Here is a 22,119-nt window from a genome sequence, read left to right on the forward strand (position 1 = left end):
ATGCCAGTTTATTTCAAGGTACTTAGAGATTTTTATTAAATTTGTAAAAAAGGATAAACAAAGTTTTATATGCATATAAGTGGCAGAATGCTCAATGTCAACATGTAGAAGTGAAGATAATCCAATGATGCAGCTCAGAGTAAAAGCTAAAGTTTTTTAAAATGCTTTATTAAAGGCTTTATTTTTGTCCTTTCTCTTTCTGTCCTGTTACCTAGTGTGCTTCCAGGGCCCATTCATACTGTTCCTAAGATATACCTGTATACTCCTGACTAAGGGTATTTGTACTTACTATTTCCTCTTGACAAGGTTCACTCTCTCACCTCCATGACATTGCTTAAATGTCACCATCTCAGAAAGGCGTTTTCTGGCCACCCGATTTAAAGTGGCAGCCCTCTTCTCCATCTCCCTGCCTTAATTTTCCCATTGTACTTTCTACCATATTTTTCAATTTACTCATTTACAGTTTTTATCTTCTCTCCTCACTCGAAGTAAGCTCCATAAAAGCAGGGTTCAGCTGGTTCACTACTATATTCCCAGTGTCCAGAATAGTGTCTCATAAATATTTCTTGCATAAATCTATGACCTTATTTATGTCTATTTTCTATCAGTAGACATGTAAATATTTAATTGAATACTGCTAAATATATCTCAATTTGTGGCCGACTGGATATGAAGGCAGGTGGGTAACCACTGTGTTTGTCATCAGTCTATTTATTTTGATCATATAACGGATGCTATTTTACATTTGTATAGTGTACCAGGAACTATTTACATTGTTTTACGTATATTAAGTAACATACCTTACAACAACCCTATGAAACATGTACTATTATCAGTTCCATTTTACAGTTAAGGAAACAAGAGGTTAAAGTAAGTAGCCCTTGGTCATACAACTAATACGTAGTAAAGCAAGGTTCATACCAGGACAGTTGGTATGTCCAGAACCTACACTCTTAACCAGAGGTTCATGGTTAAAATCCTCCTGCATTGTTGCTTTGAATAGCTTCATTTCTATCCTTTTTATATATATTTCTTCACTAAAACAGAAAATTTTGGAAGTAATCATATCTGTTTAACCACTGTGGTTTTATAATCATTTGATTTTTTTTCTTGCAGTGGGATGCTATCACTGAAATGGATGAACACAATAGGCCCATTCACACCTACCAGGTATGCAATGTAATGGAACCAAACCAAAACAACTGGCTTCGTACGAACTGGATCTCCCGTGACGCAGCTCAGAAAATTTATGTGGAAATGAAGTTTACATTGAGGGATTGTAACAGCATCCCATGGGTTTTGGGGACTTGCAAAGAAACATTTAATCTGTATTATGTGGAATCAGATGAGTCCCATGGAATTAAATTCAAGCCAAGCCAATATACAAAGATTGACACAATTGCTGCTGATGAAAGTTTTACACAGATGGATTTGGGTGATCGCATCCTGAAGCTAAACACGGAAATTCGTGAGGTGGGGCCTATAGAAAGGAAAGGATTTTATCTGGCTTTTCAAGACATTGGGGCATGCATTGCCCTGGTCTCGGTCCGTGTTTTCTACAAAAAGTGCCCCTTCACTGTTCGTAACTTGGCTATGTTTCCCGACACCATCCCAAGGGTTGATTCTTCTTCTTTGGTTGAAGTAAGGGGCTCTTGTGTGAAGAGTGCGGAAGAGCGTGATACTCCTAAACTATATTGTGGAGCTGATGGAGATTGGCTGGTTCCCCTTGGAAGGTGTATCTGCAGTACAGGATATGAAGAAATCGAAGGTTCTTGCCACGGTAAGAAAGAAACTCTCAATTTATCATGCATTTAAATGACGTTTTAAAAAGATGAAGTTTTACATTTATTTTCAAATAATACATTTTCAAATGCTATTACTGGCAGAACTGATTGTGGAAGAAATTATTAATTATAAGATAGTTTCTTATTATTTTTCCCCTTAGAAAGAGTATATGAAAATGTAAAATAAGTTGCATACCATGACAAGTGTTCCTCCATATTGACTTCAATAAAGTAGTTAAGCCATATGAATGGCTGTATTCATCTAATTTTTATAAAGTAAGACAACATCAATAGCAGCAACAAAAAACAAAAGGGATTCAAAATGGATATTTGCTCAAATTTCATGTTTGATGACTTACAGAGAATCTGGCATTTAAAGATAGTTTGAAAACAATTCTTTCTTTCATATTGAATTGTAGTAACTGAATGGTACCTAGATAAGATGAAGTTATATTTAAATAAGTGAGGAATTCACATATGTGTTTCAAAAACATACATAATAGTTTATGCAGGTGTTATGTGTTTGGTGATTGAATACTGCTGTGTTAGAGCTTAATTTATCTTTTGCTACTATTTTTTTAATATTTATTTGAGAGAGAGAGAGAGAGTGCATGCACACATGCACGGTGGGGAGGGGCAAAGGGAGAAGGAGAGACAGTTACAATCCTGGACCCTGAGATCACGACCTGAGCAGAAACCAAGAGTTGGACGCTTAATAGACTGTGCCACCCAGGTGCCCCTATCTTTTGCTACTAGTAAGTACAATTTCCCACCATATAACAAATTACCTTTTAGTTGTTGTAATAGTAGTATTTGTGTAAGATCTGTCAGGAAATATTAACAAAACACAATGTTAATTAAGTTTAGAACCATACCTTTCACATTGTTATGGTAATAAAATACCTGTAATTTTCAAGATCAAAGATTTTGTCTTTCTATGTGTATCATTTTGTGAGGGCTTATTAATCTAATAAATGTATACATTTAAAAATTTTTACACAAAGATAATATACATCAATTGTGTTTGGATTTAGGACTTGTGATCAAAACACAAATATAGAAATAAAATTATGGCATGATAAATAGTAACATAATACAGATATTTCCCTCTTAACGGTGAATGATTTATAAGTTTGTTTTCTGTATCATATTGAATTTATTGACTTCTTTGTTGGTGCTATATTCATGTTCTTTAAAATGATAAATAAGAATAAATAAAAATAAGAAAAAAACATACTTGTATAAATGTAAGGGTCATAAAAAATACCTGTGAATTTTTAAAGGTTTTATCTATTTATAAAACACTCGGGTTCTTGAATGTTGAAACTCACTAGAGTTTCCAATGATGGTTATGTTTGGTTGTCTAAAAATATCAATATATGCACAGAATCTGTAGTATAATTTTTATAAAGCATGAATCGGCTTTTCTCCACTATTTAATTATTAAAAGATGTTTCATTCAAGTTTATCAATATAGATTGAATTCAAAAGTTTTATTCCCCTATAACAAAGATTTAGAATGGAATAGTCAGAAATGATTCTTTGAAGGCTTTATAAAACATTTCTATACATTGGAAAATAAGCTAAAGGAAAATTAATATATGTGAATAATCAGTGGGATTAAGAGGGTAATAAGAGCTGAGGATAAAACATTACACATACTAACAATGTAGTTTTCCCACATTTGGGAAATTAGGTAGAAGCTGGGCATTCATTGGCAAAAATATGGTAAAAAAAATATGGTAAAAAAATATTTTAAAATATGCAAAGAATAATTCTCAGGCCTTGCGTGATTAACTTTTACTGAATATTTGTATTTTTATGGTATTAATCACAGAATAAGAGGTAGTGACAATTATTGATGGCTACATGTTTTTTCTTAATCTGTTTATTCTGTGAATTTCATTCTTATATGTCTTAAAATTCTTTCATTTGTTGGGTAAGGATGATTTTAGACAAATGATAATCATTATCAGCTTGTGTAGACTTATCTATTTTTGTGGCTTGTTATCTTTATTTTAACTTATTTGATTGTAGAAACATAAGAGAGTGGGTACAGTATACATGTTCATCATTTCCTTGTAGTGGATGGCAGAAATTGGAAGAATTAAGCTTGGATTCTAAATCCATGGCTTATTAACTTTGAAATCACAGTTTCCTTATCCATAAATAAAGTAGTGGTTCTAATCAACTCATGATAAAGTATATGGAGAACTAATAAAAACACACACATCTGCGTGGTTCCAATTTAATACAACAAATTGCTATTTACAAACACAGAGGAAGCCAGAGTGGATGTAGAGACCTCATATTTTGAAAGAGGTACTTGCACTACCACCAGTCTCCATTTCAGAGTACTTATTTAAGTACTCTGTTTTTGATGTTTTGCATTGCTTCTTTATTTCCTTTGATGATAATTTTTATCAGATTCTATTGCCATCTGTCAACAACTTACTTCACAACCAAATCTCTGAATTACATGTAAGCTAAGTGGCCAATTAATTGGAAGTTATACGAATAAAATCATAGCTCAAATAGTATATGGTCACATATGTAATGTGAGATATAAATGTGTGGGTGGGTGGGTGTATAACTGGAGAAGAAAAAACGGTATCTTGGTATCATTTCTTCTGATCTGTTTTGTTAGAACATTTAATTTATTTGAGCTATTAACATTTTTGAATACCTACTTATCTATTAATCACTTTGGTAAGTGGTAGAGAAAAATACGAATAAACCTTATGGTTTAGTTATCTATTGTTATTGAGATGAAAGAACCCCAAACTTACTAGCTTAAAACCACACTGATTTATGATTTCTCAAGGCTCAACTGGGTAGTTCTTTTGCTTTAGGGTAAGCAAAGGTCACTAATGCAGCTGAATTCAGCTGTGAGGTTGACCAGAGCTAGAATGTCTAAGATGACCTCTCCTCTTCCAGAGTTCTTTGTATTTAGTGTCTCATCATTTAAGAATCTGGTCTAAGGTTTTTTACGGTACAGTGGCTGCCTTTAGAGGGAGTTTTTCAATGGCCAAACAAAGAGTATATGAGGGGGTACTCTACAAGGGAGTGAATACCTGAAAGCCAGTGTGACAGTATACCACAGTCCACTCTGGATTCTCATGATTAATGTCCCTCCTTCATGCACAAAACCCCACATACTCCCAAATATTTATTCCATTATGGCATCATGTTTAAGTCCAGAGAAACACGATTAAAAATCAGGTCCAGATGTAAATGAAGCTTCATAGCTCAAGTTCCTCTTGACCTGGACAACTAAGAACTAAAAAGATAAGTTATTGTTCCTCACACACACAGTACACATGGGATAGGGATAGAATAATTGTAAAAGATTCTCCCATTCCTAAGGGCTGGGAACACAGCTGTCACTGGTCCACTGTGATTCTGAAATCCAGCTGAATGTTGTCAGGATCTCTTATAATAAGGGCAGGGAATGTTCTTTGATTGCATCCCAGTTCTGCTCCCTGGGATTGGTTCTCTGTGGTTCTTGGCTTCCTTCTGTGGTTCTTGGCTTCCTTCTGTGGTTCTTGGGTCGGCCCTCTGAGTCAGCCCCTCCGTCCCTCCCTTACTCCCTCCCTCCCTTCCTTCCTTCCTTCTTTCCTATTTATTTTCATCCTCATTATTTATAAGAACTATTTATATGTCTGTTTCACCAGGGCTGTCTGATAAAGGAGGAGTATTTTAAAAATATGTGTGTAATTAAGGGTAAGAAATTTATCGATATGAATGATCATAAGGCACTGAGAACCAAGCTCTACTTAGTACTTAAATGCAGACACAGTTGGTATACCTACAGAGTGCTTTGTTTCTTCTCATTTCTGTGAAATAGGAAAGTTTTCTTCAGGAAGGTTTGCAGTAGATCTGGTTGCTTTAGATCTGGAAAGTTCTAAAAAATATCTTTATACTAGGGCATCTGGGTGGCTCAGTCAGTTAAGCGTCTGCCTTTGGCTCAGGTCATGATCCCAGGGTCCTGGGATGGAGTCCCACCGTCGGACTCCCTGCTCGGTGGGGCGCCTGCTTCTGCCTTTCCCTCTGCCACTCCCCCTGCTTGTGCTCTCTCGTTCACTCTCTCTTTCTCTCTCAAATAAATAAATAAAATCTTTAAAAAATATCTTTATCCCTCATTTTATAAATCAGGATACTAAATTACTGAGGACAGAATTTTATTCCCTGGGACCACTCAAATTGATACTAGACTAAGATCTAAAGCCTAAGTATTTTTTTAGTCTGGTCCTTGTGTTTTCACTCCATATTTCCATCTCTTCTCCCATTCCTCAATTTTCTCTTTCTGTTTCTCTTTGATTTCCTCATTCTAAGCATCCATACCCTTATCTTGATTATTTAACTTTTCCTGCCTATCCACCAGTGCAGAGGAGCCCTAAGTTATTGATCATTCATTAGGCCCTTTTTGTCCATGTTTATTTTTTGGAATCCGATATGAACACAATTAGAATAGTATCTAAACATCTATTCTGAAATTCAGGCTACTGAGAATAATGGAAAAAGTATGGACTTACCTGGAACTTTGATATAAAATATGATAAATAAGAAACATTATAATGAGGTCTTAGGGATTTTGATAATTTACTTGAATGGATTTGAGAACTCTTGATTTGTTATGTGGTGAAAACACAATAAGCTGGTTTAAAATAGAATTAATCTATGATACCCATACTATCATTATGTTATGAGTAATGTGTATTTATTTGCATTTAAATAATTTATCATAATATTTTATCCTAAAAGTTGTCCTACTGAATGTTAGAACATGTGATTCATTTCTCTATAATATTGTTAAGCATGTCTAGATACAAATTCTAGAAGCATAAAAGGGAGAGGTTCTCTTATTCTTGCTATCAATCAGTTTTAAACAGACATAAATATTACATTAAGCGGATATGCTAAAATTTAAAACCAAACACTGGGTGTTATATGCAAACAATGAATCATGGAACACTACATCAAAAACTAATGATGTAATGTATGGTGATTAACATAATAAGAAAAAAAATTAAGACCAATCACAGTAATTTGGGTTATGCTCTTATATATAATAAGCAGTATTTTATCCTTGGCTCAAATCTCAACTTATTTTTCATAACTATTTTAATTTTATCTTATAGGTTTATAATTAAAACTATCATACTTGGGCATATTGGTATTATAGATTTTATTTTTTTAATTGTCTTAATTTATTCCATGAAGGGCTTGAATTAAAAAATAATGTTGATTCATAAAGCATTAATTTACATCAAATAGTCTTTCACTGCATATATCTAAAAATATTTTAACACTATGGAAGAAATAATTGGAAACAATCAACATGAAAAATTGAATGCAATTTTTGTTCAGTTGTGAGTTTTGAAGTGACATGAATTTCTAATAAATTCCTTTTGGATATTAATTTAAAATAAACCTCATTAAGACAGTGGCACTTGTACTTAGAGATAATAGAGTTTGGGTTTTTACAGCTGCTGAGAAAAAATATATGTATCTATACACACACACACACACATATACATATATACTGCAAGGATATATTCTTCAAGCCTTTAACAATCACATGAATATAATTTAACAAAATAACACTTGGCTGTGGAAAAATAAAGGTTCTGGAGCATTGAGGATTTTTTAAAACTCTTCCTCTTTCTAGGCATATGCTTTTATTTCTTTTCTCTAGTGCTGCTTTAAAATTCAGGAGGAAAGGATGGTGGCAGTTCTCAAACCATTGCGTTATTGTTCACAGAAGTGAATGAGATACACAGGGCCTTTGGTGACATAGCTATTGATTTGAGCTCCTGAAGAGTGTTGTTATTAAGGGTTCATGGCTCTGTCCTCTGCTGCAGTTCAGAAACATTTATGCTCTGTGTTTATGATCTTCTGTCTAATCATGTTATCCGAGATGACTGTGGAAGCAGAGAGCATAAAGAAATTCTGAGACACCAAGATTTGCTGGCATTAAATAAGGGGGTTTGAGGATATGATGGAAAGCTGAAAGGTGAGATTGGGATCAGAATAAAAGGCATACTTACTGGCCCAAATAGTATTTTCACTTTCTAAAGGTTCTCACAACTAAATATAAACTCTTACAATATAGCCTTCAATTCCAAATAAAGCTGCTTTTTCATGAAGCAATTCCTGACTTTCATCCAGCTTGAGAAGAATATGAAATCAAGAGACTCCAATGAGTCTAAAAATAGAAGGTATTATTGCCAAGAAAGAGTAAATTTAAGTAATTATATTTTGTCCTTTGTCACAGTTTTACAAACAGGTTAAAACATCAGCTGGCTTGAAATGATCATTTTTAGTGTATTATTTTAACCAAATTTTAACTTCAGTTTTAGTACCTATTTTACTCTCTGCTAACTTGAATGCTAAAACTCATATTTCTATAGAGCCTATCTTTAATTTTTAAAAAAGTACTTTCTTATCACAAATACTTCAAAAGAAGATAAAATTATTTAACATCTCTATTCACCTTTCAAACATAGTATGCCATGTCACCCACTGAAATTGCTATCAGTTTGAAATTTAGTTCTACCTTTTAAAGAAACAAAATTAAGAGGTTTATAAAGTCAACACTTAGATACATCAAGATATATTAAGTTTTTATGCTTGCTCTTTTTTTCTATTATTATCTCCTGTTATCTGGACTCAAGATTCTATTTGCTGAAATATATTTTTTGATAGATCTTTTGACAAGGTACTGTAAGTATTTAAACTCTTTATTTAGTGGATATCTAAAAATATCTTTATTTTTTAACCTCCTTTTTCAAAGATTGTTTATTTGGCTGTTATTTTTCCTCAACATTCTGAAAATATTATTTCCCAGTCCATGAGAATCTATTGAAACTATAGTTGCTAATGTTCTTCTAATTCTCATTACTTGGGAGATTATAGGTTCCATACGTTTGGTCTTCAACATTATGATGTAACTGGTGTGCCTTTATGTTTTCATGATTCACATTTTTTTAACTAAGAATGTGTGTGTGTGTGTAACATTTTTCTGTTCTCTATTTCTAGAATACATATTAGGTATTTGTTAGAGACTTTCAATGTTATCCTCTTTGTCTTTGATTTTTTTAAATATTTTAAATTTGGCACTCATTTCCAGGTTATGAATTTTCACTCTGACCACACCTAGTTAAGTTTATCTCATCTACTGAGTTATTTTTATCTTTACTGGTTTTTGCTATTCATTTTTTTTATTTCCTGCTTTTTTTTTATTCTGCCTGATTTGTTTCATAATTTTTCTCTTTTACAGATGTTATTTTATTCTTTACAGATCTTAATCACACTAAAATTATTTTTTAAAGCAGTTCTGTCTAAATTAATCTCCTGATCTTAGTGCATTGGCTGTATTTTTAAGCATTATGTCAATTGTGTGTGTACTTTGGAATTGTTACTTGTAGTCTAACTTGTTTTTTGTTTCTGTGTCTTTTTTTTTTTAATTTGGATTTTGTAGTTGTACTAATTCTGCTCCCTGAGGCCTTATATAGAGGAAACTTAAGGGCATTAATAAAATTACCAAAGAATTCATGTTGGTATTCCTGGTTGACAGGAGTTCCACCCAAAACAACGATTCAGGGATCCAGGCTTGAATTTAGTGGACCAACCATCTCTTTAAGAGTTTTGTAGTTATCTGTGTCCAGCTCAGAAATTGTAAAAGGAGATTGAAGAAGGCACATGTTGCTTTTTAACCAACTCAGATATGAAAAGACACATCATTTCTTTTCACATACCATCAGTGAGAACTAGTTATGCGGTCACAACCAGCTGCAAATAGGGGTAAGATGTAAAATGCTGTCCCTGGCTCAGTAGTAGTCACTTTCCAACAATGATTCTCTGTCATGGAAGAGGAAGCCCCAGTTTTTGTAGATACTTGGTCATCTCTGTAATAATCTGCCATTTCACCCACAATTCGTGTATGTTCATCCTCATATATTTGGTGATACAGAATTTTCTCCATCAGGTTAAAATATGTCTTCTTGTCAACTGGTAACACACAGATTGAATAAAATTCCACCTGCCCCTAACAAAACATACAATGTTTGAAATAAATAGAAAACTCCCATTAAGAAAGGAGAATAAACACAGCCATAGCAGTGATGGGCAGGCATTGTGAAGAACCTCGGAACAGATACAGCATTAAATTCACTGCGACACTCTTACCCATTGTTCTCGATGGCCATTGACTCTACTATCTGTAAGCTGCTTTTATCATCCTCACAATTTCTGAAGTAGCTATTGGTGGTTGTGAACAGCTTTCATACTGTTTTATGATAATCTGTTTTGAGAGCTTGAGGATCATTTTACAGCTATAGGCTCTTTTAGACCAGACTCATGACTTGTTGGCAATAAAATTTCCTAAAACTCAAAGTAGTCTTTTAATCTATTTGTCAGTTCCATGTGCCAAAACTGCACACAGAAGTCCACACCCAAAGTTCTTTCTTTGACATAGTTTTCAAGCGTGTCTTATTTATTAATTTATCTACTTGCCACTTTATTCAGATGCTTCTCTTCTCAGATGCTAATCATGTTAAATTAAACATTAAAAGTAAAGTTACTCCGGAGCACCTGGGTGGCTCAGTTGGTTAAGCACATCTGCCTTGGGCTCAGGTCTTCATCTCAGGTCCTGGGATCAAGCCCTGCATGAGCTCCCTCGGAGGGAGCCCACTTCTCCCTCTCCCTCTGCCCCCCACCCCGCTTGTGCTCCTGCACACTCTCTCTCTCAAATAAATAAATAAAATCTTAAAAAAAAAAAAGAAAAGTTACTTTCATAAACCCAAACCTACTTTCTTTTCATGGAAAAAAATAGGATTCAACTATTTTGAAGAAGGGGTGATTATTTCTACATAGCATCCACATATAGCAGCAGAGAACATTCAGGATAAACCACTGGAATATTATATAGTACATTGAAGACATAATGACAAAATTTTACCAGAGAAGAAAAAGATCTCACTTTTCATTTTATAGAAATACAATATAATAATAAAATATTATATTTATTAAATCTGAAAATAATTCCGATTAAATCATATTCCAACTATATCATAACTATAAATAGTAAAATTATATCATACATTTTAAAATTTGGGAATAATTTTATGTTATAAATTTTTTCATTATATATTCATAGCTGCCATTGGAACTACAGAGGTATGATTGACTGTATTCTCCATATGAACAAAAGTGTAGTAATTTGCATTTTCAGATATTTACATATTTAAGCTCTAGGGAAGTATATTTCAAAGGACAACATAATTCTTAGAAAAACAAGCATCAAAGGAAAAACTTGATGCAGAAAAAGGAGTGGGTGAAACAAGGTAGAAGAATAAGGTATCTGATATAAATACATTTAATATGTTTACTTTGGTTTAAGATATCTTGTGATCCTTTGTGAGAAAAGCATTCTTGATTTCATTTATAATAACAGTTACTATAATTACCTGGGATTTAGTTATAAACTCAAATACACATTGGGGATGACATTGGGGGACGCCCTTAATATTTTTGAGTCCTTTGGGGCGCCTGGGTGGCTCAGTTGTTAAGCGTCTGCCTTCGGCTCAGGTCATGGTCCCAGGGTCCTGGGATCAAGCCCCGCATTGGGCTCCCTGCTCCGCGGGAAGCCTGCTTCTCCCTCTCCCACTCCTGCTGCTTGTGTTCCCTCTCTCGCTGTATCTCTCTCTGTCAAATAAATAAAATCTTTAAAAATATATATATATATTTTTTTAGTCCTTTGAAATAATGACTTAGAATTAAATAGACACTCATGTTCTCAATTACGTACATAGCCTTTTGAAGAAGTAATTCTTTTATTGTACTTGATTTTTTATTTTTTTACATATACTATACAGTAGAAAAATTTAATAATATAGCTTCTTTTTTTTTTTTTTAGATTTTATTTATTTATTTGACAGAGAGACACAGAGAGAGAGGGAACACAAGCAGGGGGAGTGGGAGAGGGAGAAGCAGGCTTCCCATGGAGCAGGGAGCCTGATGTGGGGCTCGATCCCAGGACCCTGGGACCATGACCTGAGCTGAAGGCAGACGCTTAACAACTGAGCCACCCAGGAGCCCAATAGATATAGCTTCTTATCATGATTCTGTATGAACAATACTTTGATAACCAGTTACTATTTTCAGTCTGAGCTTAGGACAAATTATCTGTTTTCAGAATGAGTTCCAGTAAATAAGGAATATAGTATTTAGTCTCAGTTTTACAGAGAACTGTAGAGCGGTGATAAATTTAAAGGGATGGAGATTTCCAGTTGCCAGTTGCTATATACAAGGACTATCACCATATAAAGAAGCATGCAGGACCAAAATTGATGGGAACGCTGGGAGCATAAAAACAAGCTCTGCTTTATCTTCAACAGTAGACAAGGAGAAAGCATGATTTATTCCTATTTTTGTTTGACAGCATCAAAAGTGACTGCTATAAAAAGTCATGAAAACCTCTTGAAAGATGCAAACTCTATTTCTTTGGACAGAGATAAACAACGATTGTTTGAGATAGAAGTCTTTAAATAGAATCACTGTATTTTTTTTGTCTTTTTATTAAGATGACTGATATCCTTATTTTTTTGTTTTATTTCTATGCCTGTTTTAAAGTTAACTACAATTCAGGATGGGTTATTTTTTGCCCTACCACAGTGAAAAAAGTTATAGTCTTTAGCTCTATGTTGACCAATTAAATATTTTTAATAAAATTAATTATAAAGATTTTAATTGGTAAAACTTTGAAATGGCAATGACTATGGATTATGTGAGAGCTTTCCTAAATATTTTTTTATTAATTTACTAATTGCATTATGACCAAGAACATACTCTTCTTAAAGTTTAATTATATGTGGCTATATTCACAAGTAATTACAGATTGCTTAATGTGAACTAATTTGCCATGCATATGAAATACTATATTTAATTGTGTATTTTCCAAAATTATTCTGTAAGTAGGATACATTAATTAAGTAATATTTTTATTCATGATGGTTGCTAAATTTTTTTAAAAGTTCTTTGGCATCTATTGAGGTGACCATAAAATTTCTCTATAAACTTATTTATGAGATATAATAATATATCTCCTTAGATGACCCATCTTTGATTCAATGAAGTAATGTTATGTGTTCTCAATGCATTTAATACTTTAATGGTGAACTATACATTTTTCTTAAATTTTTAAAATGTTGGCAAGAGGATATTCTGTCTAATGCAATGAAGTACAAATGTGTTTTGAGTGATGTAAAGAAGAACAGAATAATTCTTGGATGAGAAACTGTGTTCCTGGATGAGAAACTTAAATATTTGGAAGATATAAATGTTAATTTAGAATTATAAACAAATCACACTCAAAATTCTTATTTATCATTGTTTTAGTCACTTTGAACTCAATAGAAATAATTATAAATTTTATATGAAATAATAAATGGAATGACTTACGGATTATTTGAAAAGAAAAGTAAAGGTGAGCAAGAACTCTGGCAAATATTAAAATATATTCAAGGGAAAATATTTAAAATATGTAGTATTAACTCACAAAGTAAAATATTTGTCAATGGTACCAAGTGGAAAGGGAAAAAATAGACTAAATTACATGAAATAGTTCAATCTGTGGTAAAATAGAATTCACTAATGAGGAAAATAGATGGGTTATTTAATACAGTGGTCCTTAATAGGGGTTGAGATTGGGGAGGGGAGAGCAATAATGATTTGGGTGTAAGGCCCGCACTACCACCTCTTACTAAGTCCCAAAAGCGTTACCTTAACTGTTGAGGTAATCCATCTTTAGTGTGTATAATTAACCTCCACTGGACTTTAGTTTAGGGAATCTATGGGAATAGTAGTCCCACAGAGAATTTCTTGTTGCATAAAATGAAACTTAAGGCAAAGTTGCAACTAAAAGATGCTGATTAGTAAGATATAAATTAGGATTTTCATGGAAATTCACAATTCTGATGAAACAGTAATTTTTGAAGAATTAAAAAAAGGCAAAAGAGAAACATTACTAAAATATGAAAGTATGAGACTTTACAGCCAAAATTGTTTTTTTTTTTCATTTGTTTTTTAAGAAGGCATCATCTAGGTATGAAATATGAAATTTGGTCAATCAAAGGAAAATTTTAGATTATTTTTGATATTGTTAAAGAAAAAATTATCAGACACCTGTTAAAGAACTGTAAGGCAGACTTTATTTAGGGGGCTACTACAAAGGAGTTTTGCAATAGAGGAGAGGAATTGAGCTCAACTATGAATTCAACCAAGAAAAGTGGAAATTTATAGCCAAGGACTAGGGCGGGGGTCAGTGAATGGAAAATTACTAAGAGGAAACATCAGAGGTAAGGGATGATTCCAGCGGAACTGATCTGTAGGATTCTTGCTAATGCAGACTAGGGTGATCAGATATCAGAAGATAAGACAGTGGCCAAATATTGAGGTTGAGGGATTCTCTCTAAACTTAAGACTTAGCAAGATTCTTGCTAAAACTAGACTGTGTGATGGGGCGCCTGGGTGGCTCAGTCGTTAAGTGTCTGTCTTTGGCTTAACAGATCCCAGGGTCCTGGGATGGAGCCCCGCATCGGGCTCCCTGCTTGGCAGGAAGCCTGCTTCTCCCTCTCCCACTCCCCCTGCTTGTGTTCCCTCTTTTGCTGTGTCTCTCTCTGTCAAATAAATAAATAAAATCTTTAAAAAAAAACGTAAACTGTGTGAACAGAAACAAAGCCTGTAGTTGGGTCTAGTTGAGCAGAGGTCTTAAAGGAGCCTGACTAAAAGTTTGGTCAAGGAGAGACTCTGTCAGGATCATGTAATACCCTATAGTAGGGGTTGGCAAACTAGAGCCTGCTTGCCATCCCAGCCCGTTTTTGCAAATAAAGTTTTTTGGAGAACACCCAAGAGTGGTCATTTATATTGTCTGTCGCTGCTTTTAAGCTATAAGAAGGAAGTTGAGTAGTTGCTTCAGATCCCATATGGCCCATAAACTTAAAATATTTTTTTTACAGATAATGTTTGCAAACCTCTTTCCTGTAGGTAGATTAATGTATCCCTGAGAAATATAAATAAAATTATCAAACTTGTCTTTTTGTTACCGAAACCCAAGTTCAGCTGCCCATCATTTGAAAGGCCAATACTCAAGAGAAGAGTTTTGCTTGGAAAGGAATATGAGTTTTATTCAGGAGGCTGGCCACCTGGGGAGAGGGCCAAAGGCCAACTACAGAGGTTTCTGCCTGGCCTAGGTTTTTTGTTTTTTTTTTTTTTTTTTTTTTTTTTTTTTTTTTTTTTTAAAGGAGTTTAGAGTAGTTAATCAATAAAGGGAGTACAGTGGTCTGTAACTTTTCTTGATTATGTACAGACTCGATTGTGCCAACTACAGATATTATCTTAGTGCTTGGAGGTTGTGCAAGGGGGTCTGGTTCCTTAGTGCCTGGGGGTTGTGCAGAGGTGCTCTGTTCTTTCTAGGAAAGAATGCATGATCTATAGATACATGAAAAAATGTTAATCAGTCACACAGGCTAAGGGTGCTTGCTAAAGCTTAAAAATGACAGGGTTGGCCAGATGAGCAGAGGCTGCTTCATTTTGAGCCAATTATTAGGGTATAACATTTTTGCAGTTAAACATAGAATAAAACCTCTAGTGGAACTGTTTTCCTCCAAAGTTAGCCATCTTTTTATTCAGTCATTTATTAAAGCATCTATGCCAAGGAATATAATTTCAAAAGCATTCATAGAGGATTTCATATTGATTTATTTTGGGAAACAGAGTTTTATTTTAAAATCCAGAAATATCTGAGATAAGATCAGTTAGTAACAAATGTAGGGTGTGTGTGTGTGTGTGTTTTCATTAGAAGAGTATTGGTTCAGTGTTGACTTTCTGTTTTTAAGCCTTTTCTCAAGAACTCTCTTTGATACTAACTTGTTAATTATCACTCAGCAATATCTTGACTAGCTGCCATGCTAGACACTGAAAATGTGTTTGTTAAAAATTAGCGAGTTGACAGTTTATATTCTTTGTGTAAAATAATATGCAGGAGCAAATGATAAGTAAAATTCAGATTGTCTTTTACTTAGAAATTACAAAAAAACAGATTTTATGTGAACTATAAGATTCAATTTCCAGTAAGTTCCAGTTTTTTCTCCCTACTTTCAGATTTTATTGAACTTTCAGCAATGTTGAATATGTGTTTATTAATGTAGGCCATAACCTTAACATTTATTGCATACCTATTACATCCTGGGAACTGTGAATTGTTGTGAATTACTGAGATCTCTGCCGCTCAATATATGCAGACCTTGCCATACAATACTGTTTAAATAATTGAGCTGTTGCGTTTACACATGTTTACACAGAGCCCGCAATTTTATTTATTTTGCTTGTTATGTTATAAAATATATTTAGAATGAGTATTTAAAAAATTCTCCCCAATTTTTGATCATCCTGAAGAAGTGTCTTTTTACAAAGATAAAATAAAAATACTAATATACTAAAATATGCAATAAATTATACCGGTTTAAGATGTAATAAAAGCCTTTGTTTTCAGCTAAAGTAATAGATTTAAATTATAAAGCATGTTTGTGCAATGCTTTATGTATGTATCTGAGTTTTTTTGGATATATATCTTCAATAGTGCCCCCTTGCAAATTTATTATTACTTTATTTTGTCATTCATCTATTTTTATGTTTCTCTTTCTTGCTGTCTACCCCCTACCCATCTCTCTTATTTATGCCTTTGAAGAAATCAGCATAAGCTGCATAATGAATATTTTATCATTATGTTCATTTATATTTGAAATTTCTTATACTATGTACCTAATTAAACTTTTCTATAGAATTTTGATTACATTTATGTCATTCTTATTCTTGTCTTTTAATATAACTAGATATAGATAGATATTCTAGTCATTCATTATAATTCATCACGACTAAGGATTTGGAAAAATCATTTGGTATTTAATCTTAAAATATATTTTCAGTATTTCACGGTGAGCATTATCATCTCCATTCTGAGGAATACCTTGGGCTATTCACTGTTTGAATACAGTCTTGCTCTTCAAATAGAAGAGGTCTTCCTTTATTTCTCCATACCTCCTCCTCCTTCTCTCCGCCCACTCTTCTCTCTCTCCCTACCACCCTTCTTTTAATAATGTCCTGGAATAAATACACAAAAACTTGGTTGGAAAAAATGGAGAAATAATTGTTTAATACATACCTTTCTGTTAAGATTCTTTTTTGTGTGTATACCTGGCATTCTTAAAAAAGGGACTGTGATCTTTGAACTATAGTTATTAGTGATACTTATGCAATTTAATGGTCTGACTGCTAAATGGAAAACATATCATGCAGTTCTTATGCCTATTAATGAAACATTGAAGAAAATCTACATTGCATCTGAAATATATCTTTAAGTGAACATTACTTCAAAGGCATGATCAAAGTATGTAAGAATTCCTAAAGGAGATAGCAATGCTCTTTTTGAGAGAATTCCTCTCAATGTGATAACAATGAATGTTTATTTATTTACTGTCTGGTGGCCATGGAGTAGTAGTATTTCATGAGAAATGTCTTAATTTTGCCATGACAACTTGACTGAAGTCCCAGATGGCCATCATTTCAAAGTTTGTCTTACATATATATTCATAAACATGATTAAAGTGTTAATTCTAATTAAAATGATGCCTAGTTCATTAGTAGGCCTAATGAAGCCTCCAAGGATAAGTAAATCAAAATTAAAGATTATTGACAGAAGTTTTATTTTTTTTATTTTATTTATTTTATTTTTTTAAAGATTTTATTTATTTATTTGAGACAGAGAGAATGAGACAGAGAGAGCACATGAGAGGGGGGAGGGTCAGAGGCAGAAGCAGGCTCCCTGCCGAGCAGGGAGCCCTATGCGGGACTCCATCCAGGGACTCCAGGATCATGACCTGAGCCGAAGGCAGTCGCTTAACCAACTGAGCCACACAGGCGCCCTGACAGAAGTTTTATTATTGGGGAAAAAAGTAACTACCGAATCACTGGCATTGTTGGTTATTTTCACTCCTTTTCACGGAAAATTTTAGTTAAAGTTAGGAGTTAAAAAAGAAAATATCATAAAACATCAAAAGCATTGTAGAAGAAAGGCATACTACTTATGAAACCTCACATTGTAAGAAAGGCAAGGGTGATGTTTGTTACATGGGAAAAATTAGTGCAAAGATAAAAGCTCAAAATGATTTTTTCCAGCTCTGTCACTAAAGAGGTTATAAAAAATATCAGTGGAACTTCTCCCCCAGAAACATTACATACATCTATATTCTTTCCCAAAATATCTGGAAGGGCTTGGATTATAGCTAATTTCATTTCTTAATATAGGAGGACCATCAGGCTCTGTCTGGACCATCTTAAATGCCAAAATAAAGATGCTTTTAGAATAAAAGTGTAAGTGTTTTAAGTACAAAAATGTCATTCAAGCTCTTCCAGTCTCCAAGTTGTAACAATTACAATGTTAAAAAGAAATACATATATATAATTTTATATATATATAAAATTAATTAAAATAAGTTGTGTTTGTGAAAGGCTATGAGCCCATGATGATAATCAAAAGGGATAAGTTAAAATAACCACATGTAGAATGGAAGGGGCCGGGGAGAGGAGTGGACACTGCTAGCAAGGATGGTGCTGGAGAGCATAGTCCCACATCCAAAAAGTACAACTCCTCAAGTATCTTAAGTGGCTCTGAGTCACTGAGAGCATTACTGGGCTCACTTGAAACAGTGATTTTTTTTTTTTTAATTAGAAACTGAAAAATGTCACTGTTGGAAGATTTGACAGAAGTGTTTTGAGTTAAGAGAAATTAAAAAAAAAAATCAGTCCTTTTACATTAAATTTCAGAATGGCTTCAGGTATTGCTCTTTTTTTTAGTGTATTTGTACTACTTGGCTATCTTGCAGTTTGTCTATTCTTCCCAAAATAAACACAACAGCTTTATTAATCTTAAAATACAGAAGAAAAATCCCAAAGTGGTGAATCAAATAAACACTGGAAATTGTGTCTTACTAAGCAGCTTATTGTAGGTTTTGGTTTTCTAAGAAGTTCCCTGCATGTGATAGTTCACATAACAAACACAATGAATTGAGAAGAAATAATGTAAATCCACAAATACTGAAGAAAAAGAAGCATAATTCTAATAAAGATTAAATTCAATTGTGTGCTTTAAAATTTTATACCAGTATTATCTCATTCTTTATGTACAGAAAATCTTCTAACTGGTGGTCTTAATCACTACTGGTTGAAAATTGTTGCCATTTCATTTTCTTGCTACACTACTGTTTACATACTTTTTATATTCAAAGAGTAATTTATATAGAAATTAAATTATGTGAGCTGCTCATTACGATTTTATTTTTTTTATTTTTATTTTTTTTAAAGATTTTATTTATTTATTTGAGAGAGAGAATGAGATAGAGACAGAGAGCACATGAGAGGGGGGAGGGTCAGAGGGAGAAGCAGACTCCCTGCTGAGCAGGGAGCCTGATGCGGGACTCGGTCCCCGGACTCCAGGATCATGACCTGAGCTGAAGGCAATCGCTTAACCAACTGAGCCACTCAGGCGCCCCTGCTCATTATGATTTTAAATAGTACAGCTTCCAACAATAAACACTTCTGATTTTAATTAATTGAGAAAATCTAGATTTTTGATAATTCTGGTCTAAAACCATTTCTCTGAATATCAGTATTTTGAACAGAATGTGTACTTTAATCTTTACCCCTAAACTATTAAATATATTATTTTTCAGATTCTTTTGTTTTGATCAATTGAAGTGATTTCCCCCTTTTTGCCTTCCATTCATTTTAGATTCACAAAATCATACAGTTAACCCTTGAACAACATGGGTTTGAACTGTGTGGGTGCACTTACAAGCAAATATTTTATGAATACAATACAGTACTGTAAATGTATTATATTTTTCTTATGATTCTCTTAATAACATTTTCTTTTCTATAGCTTACTTCATTGTAAGAATACAGTATATAGTACATATAACATACAAGATGTGTTAATTGACTGTGTTCTCAGTAAGGCTTCTGGTCAACAGCTGGCAATTAGTAGTTAAGTTTTGGAAAGTCAAAAATTATTTGCAGATTTTTGACTGGACCAGACCCTTGTTGTTCAAAGGTCAACTATACTTGAGTTTTCAGAAATACACTCTTTGCTTTAAAGAGATTATTAACTATTTAATACAAATATCCCAATTTCAAAAAAAAGTAAACTAGATATAAAAAGATCTAACAATGAAGAATTATTTACATTCTAAAAGATTTTTATACTTTAAAATGAAATGTGTAAAATTCAGTTAAAAATCAAGAGATAAATATAAGACTCATGTATAACAACTTTATGAAGTATAATGACATACAATAAGCTATACTTTAATGTGTGCAGTTTGCTAGGTTTTGACATATGTATATGGCCATGAAACCATTAGCATAAATAAGATAATGAACATATCCATCATCCCCAGATATTTCCTCCTGCACTTTTGTAATTCTTTTCTTATCCATCTTGCCTGTAGCCAGTCACTATGGCTCTGTATTTTCATCTCTGTACTTTAGTTCATATTGTCAGAATTTTATATCACGGGGATCATACAATATGCACTCTTTTGCCTGGCTTTTTATTTTATTAGAGAGAGTGCGGGGTGAGGGGGGCAGGGATAGAGGGAGAGAGAGAATCTTAAGCAGGCTCCATTCCTTTCTGGAGGACTGCAAGGTTTGTAATTGCAGTCCCACAGGACTGTAAGATGAGAAGAAAGGGACAGACAGAAAGTATAAAAACAACCAGAAAACAATTAACAAAGTAGCAATAAATACATAACTGCCATTGATTAAATGTAAATGGACTAAATTTTCAAATCAAAAGACATAGGGTGGCCGAATGGATGAAAAAATAAGACCCACCTATATGCTGCATAAAAAAGACTCACTTTGGATATAAGGACATGCAAACTGAAAGTGAAGTGATGGAAAAAAATGTTTCATGCAAATAGAAACCAAAAGAAAGCTGAGGTAGCTATATTTATATCAGACAAAATAGACTTTAAAACAAAGACTATAATGAAAGACAAAGATGGGCATTACATAATAATAAAGTGGTTAACCAAACAAGATGTTATGGCAATTGTAAATATTTATGTACCAACATAGGAACACCTATATATATAAAGCAAATATTAACAAACCTAAGGGGAGAAATTGACAGCAATAAAATAATAGTAAGGGATGTAGTAAATATATACAGAACATTCCTTTAAAAATAGCAGAAAACATCTTCTTTTCAAGTGCACATGGAACATTCTCCAGGATAGATGATATGTTAGGCCACAAATCAAGTCTCAGTAAATTTAAGAAGATTAAAATCATATTCAGCATCTGTTCCAACAATGTTATGAAGCTAGAAATCAATCACAAGAAGAAAACTGGAAAGCTCACAAACGTGGAGATTAAACAACATGCTGCTGTACAATCAATGGGTCAACAAAGAAATCAAAGCAGAAATACAAAAAATACCTTGAGCAAATGAAAATGGAAATATAGCATACCAAATCTATGGGATGCAGCAAAAGTAGTTATAAGAGGGAAGTTTATTGAAATACAGGCTCACCTCAAGAAACAAGAAAAATCTCAATCTAAACTTACACCAGGAGCCTGGGTGGCTTAGTCGGTTAAGTGTCTGCCTTTGGCTCAGGTCATGATCCTGGAATCCCAGGATCCTGTCCACATCAGGCTCTCTACTCAGCAGGGAGTCTGTTGCTCCCTCTGACCCTCCCTCCTCTCATGCTTTCTCTCTCTCATTCCCTTTCTCTCAAATAAATAAAGTCTTAAATTTTTTTAAAATAAACTTACACCTAAAGGAACTAGAAAAAGAACAAATGAAGCTCAAAGTTGGTAGAAGGAAGGAAATAATAAAGAGTGGAAATAAATGAAATAGAGACTGAAATAAAAAGTAGGAAGGACCAGTGAACCTAAGAGCTGGTTCTTTGGAAAGATAAACAGATTTGACAGACCTTTAGCCAAGAAGGAAAAGAAAAGGCGGGAGGGAGGGAGAGAAGGAGGGAGAGAGAGAGAGAAGGAAAAAGGAAGAGAAAGAGAAAGAAAAAGAAAGAAAGAAAGAAGGGAAGAAAGAAGAAAGAAAGAAAAAGAAGGAAAGAAAAAGAAGAAAGAAGGAAGGAAGAGAGAGGGAGAGAAAGAAAGAAAAGAAAGAAAGAAAGAAGGAAGGGAGGAAGGAAAGAAAAGAAAAAGAAAGAAAGAAAGAAAGAAAGAAAGAAAGAAAGAAAGAAAGAAA

At 33.5% G+C, this 22,119-nt stretch overlaps 1 protein-coding gene across 1 annotated transcript in view; it reads left to right on the plus strand.

Moving 5' to 3' along the window:
- Positions 1–22,119, plus strand: part of EPHA6 (EPH receptor A6) — an 833,709-nt gene that overhangs the window by 181,916 nt on the left and 629,674 nt on the right. Inside the window, exon 3 of the mRNA XM_035015180.1 lies at positions 1,117–1,780. Within this exon, the coding sequence (XP_034871071.1) occupies positions 1,117–1,780 (664 nt within the window). The remainder of the gene's footprint in view (positions 1–1,116; positions 1,781–22,119) is intronic.

The sequence above is a fragment of the Mirounga leonina genome, unplaced genomic scaffold (assembly GCF_011800145.1).
Source record: "Mirounga leonina isolate KUSES-001 unplaced genomic scaffold, KU_Mleo_1.0 Mir_169, whole genome shotgun sequence".
NCBI classification, from domain to species: domain Eukaryota; kingdom Metazoa; phylum Chordata; class Mammalia; order Carnivora; family Phocidae; genus Mirounga; species Mirounga leonina.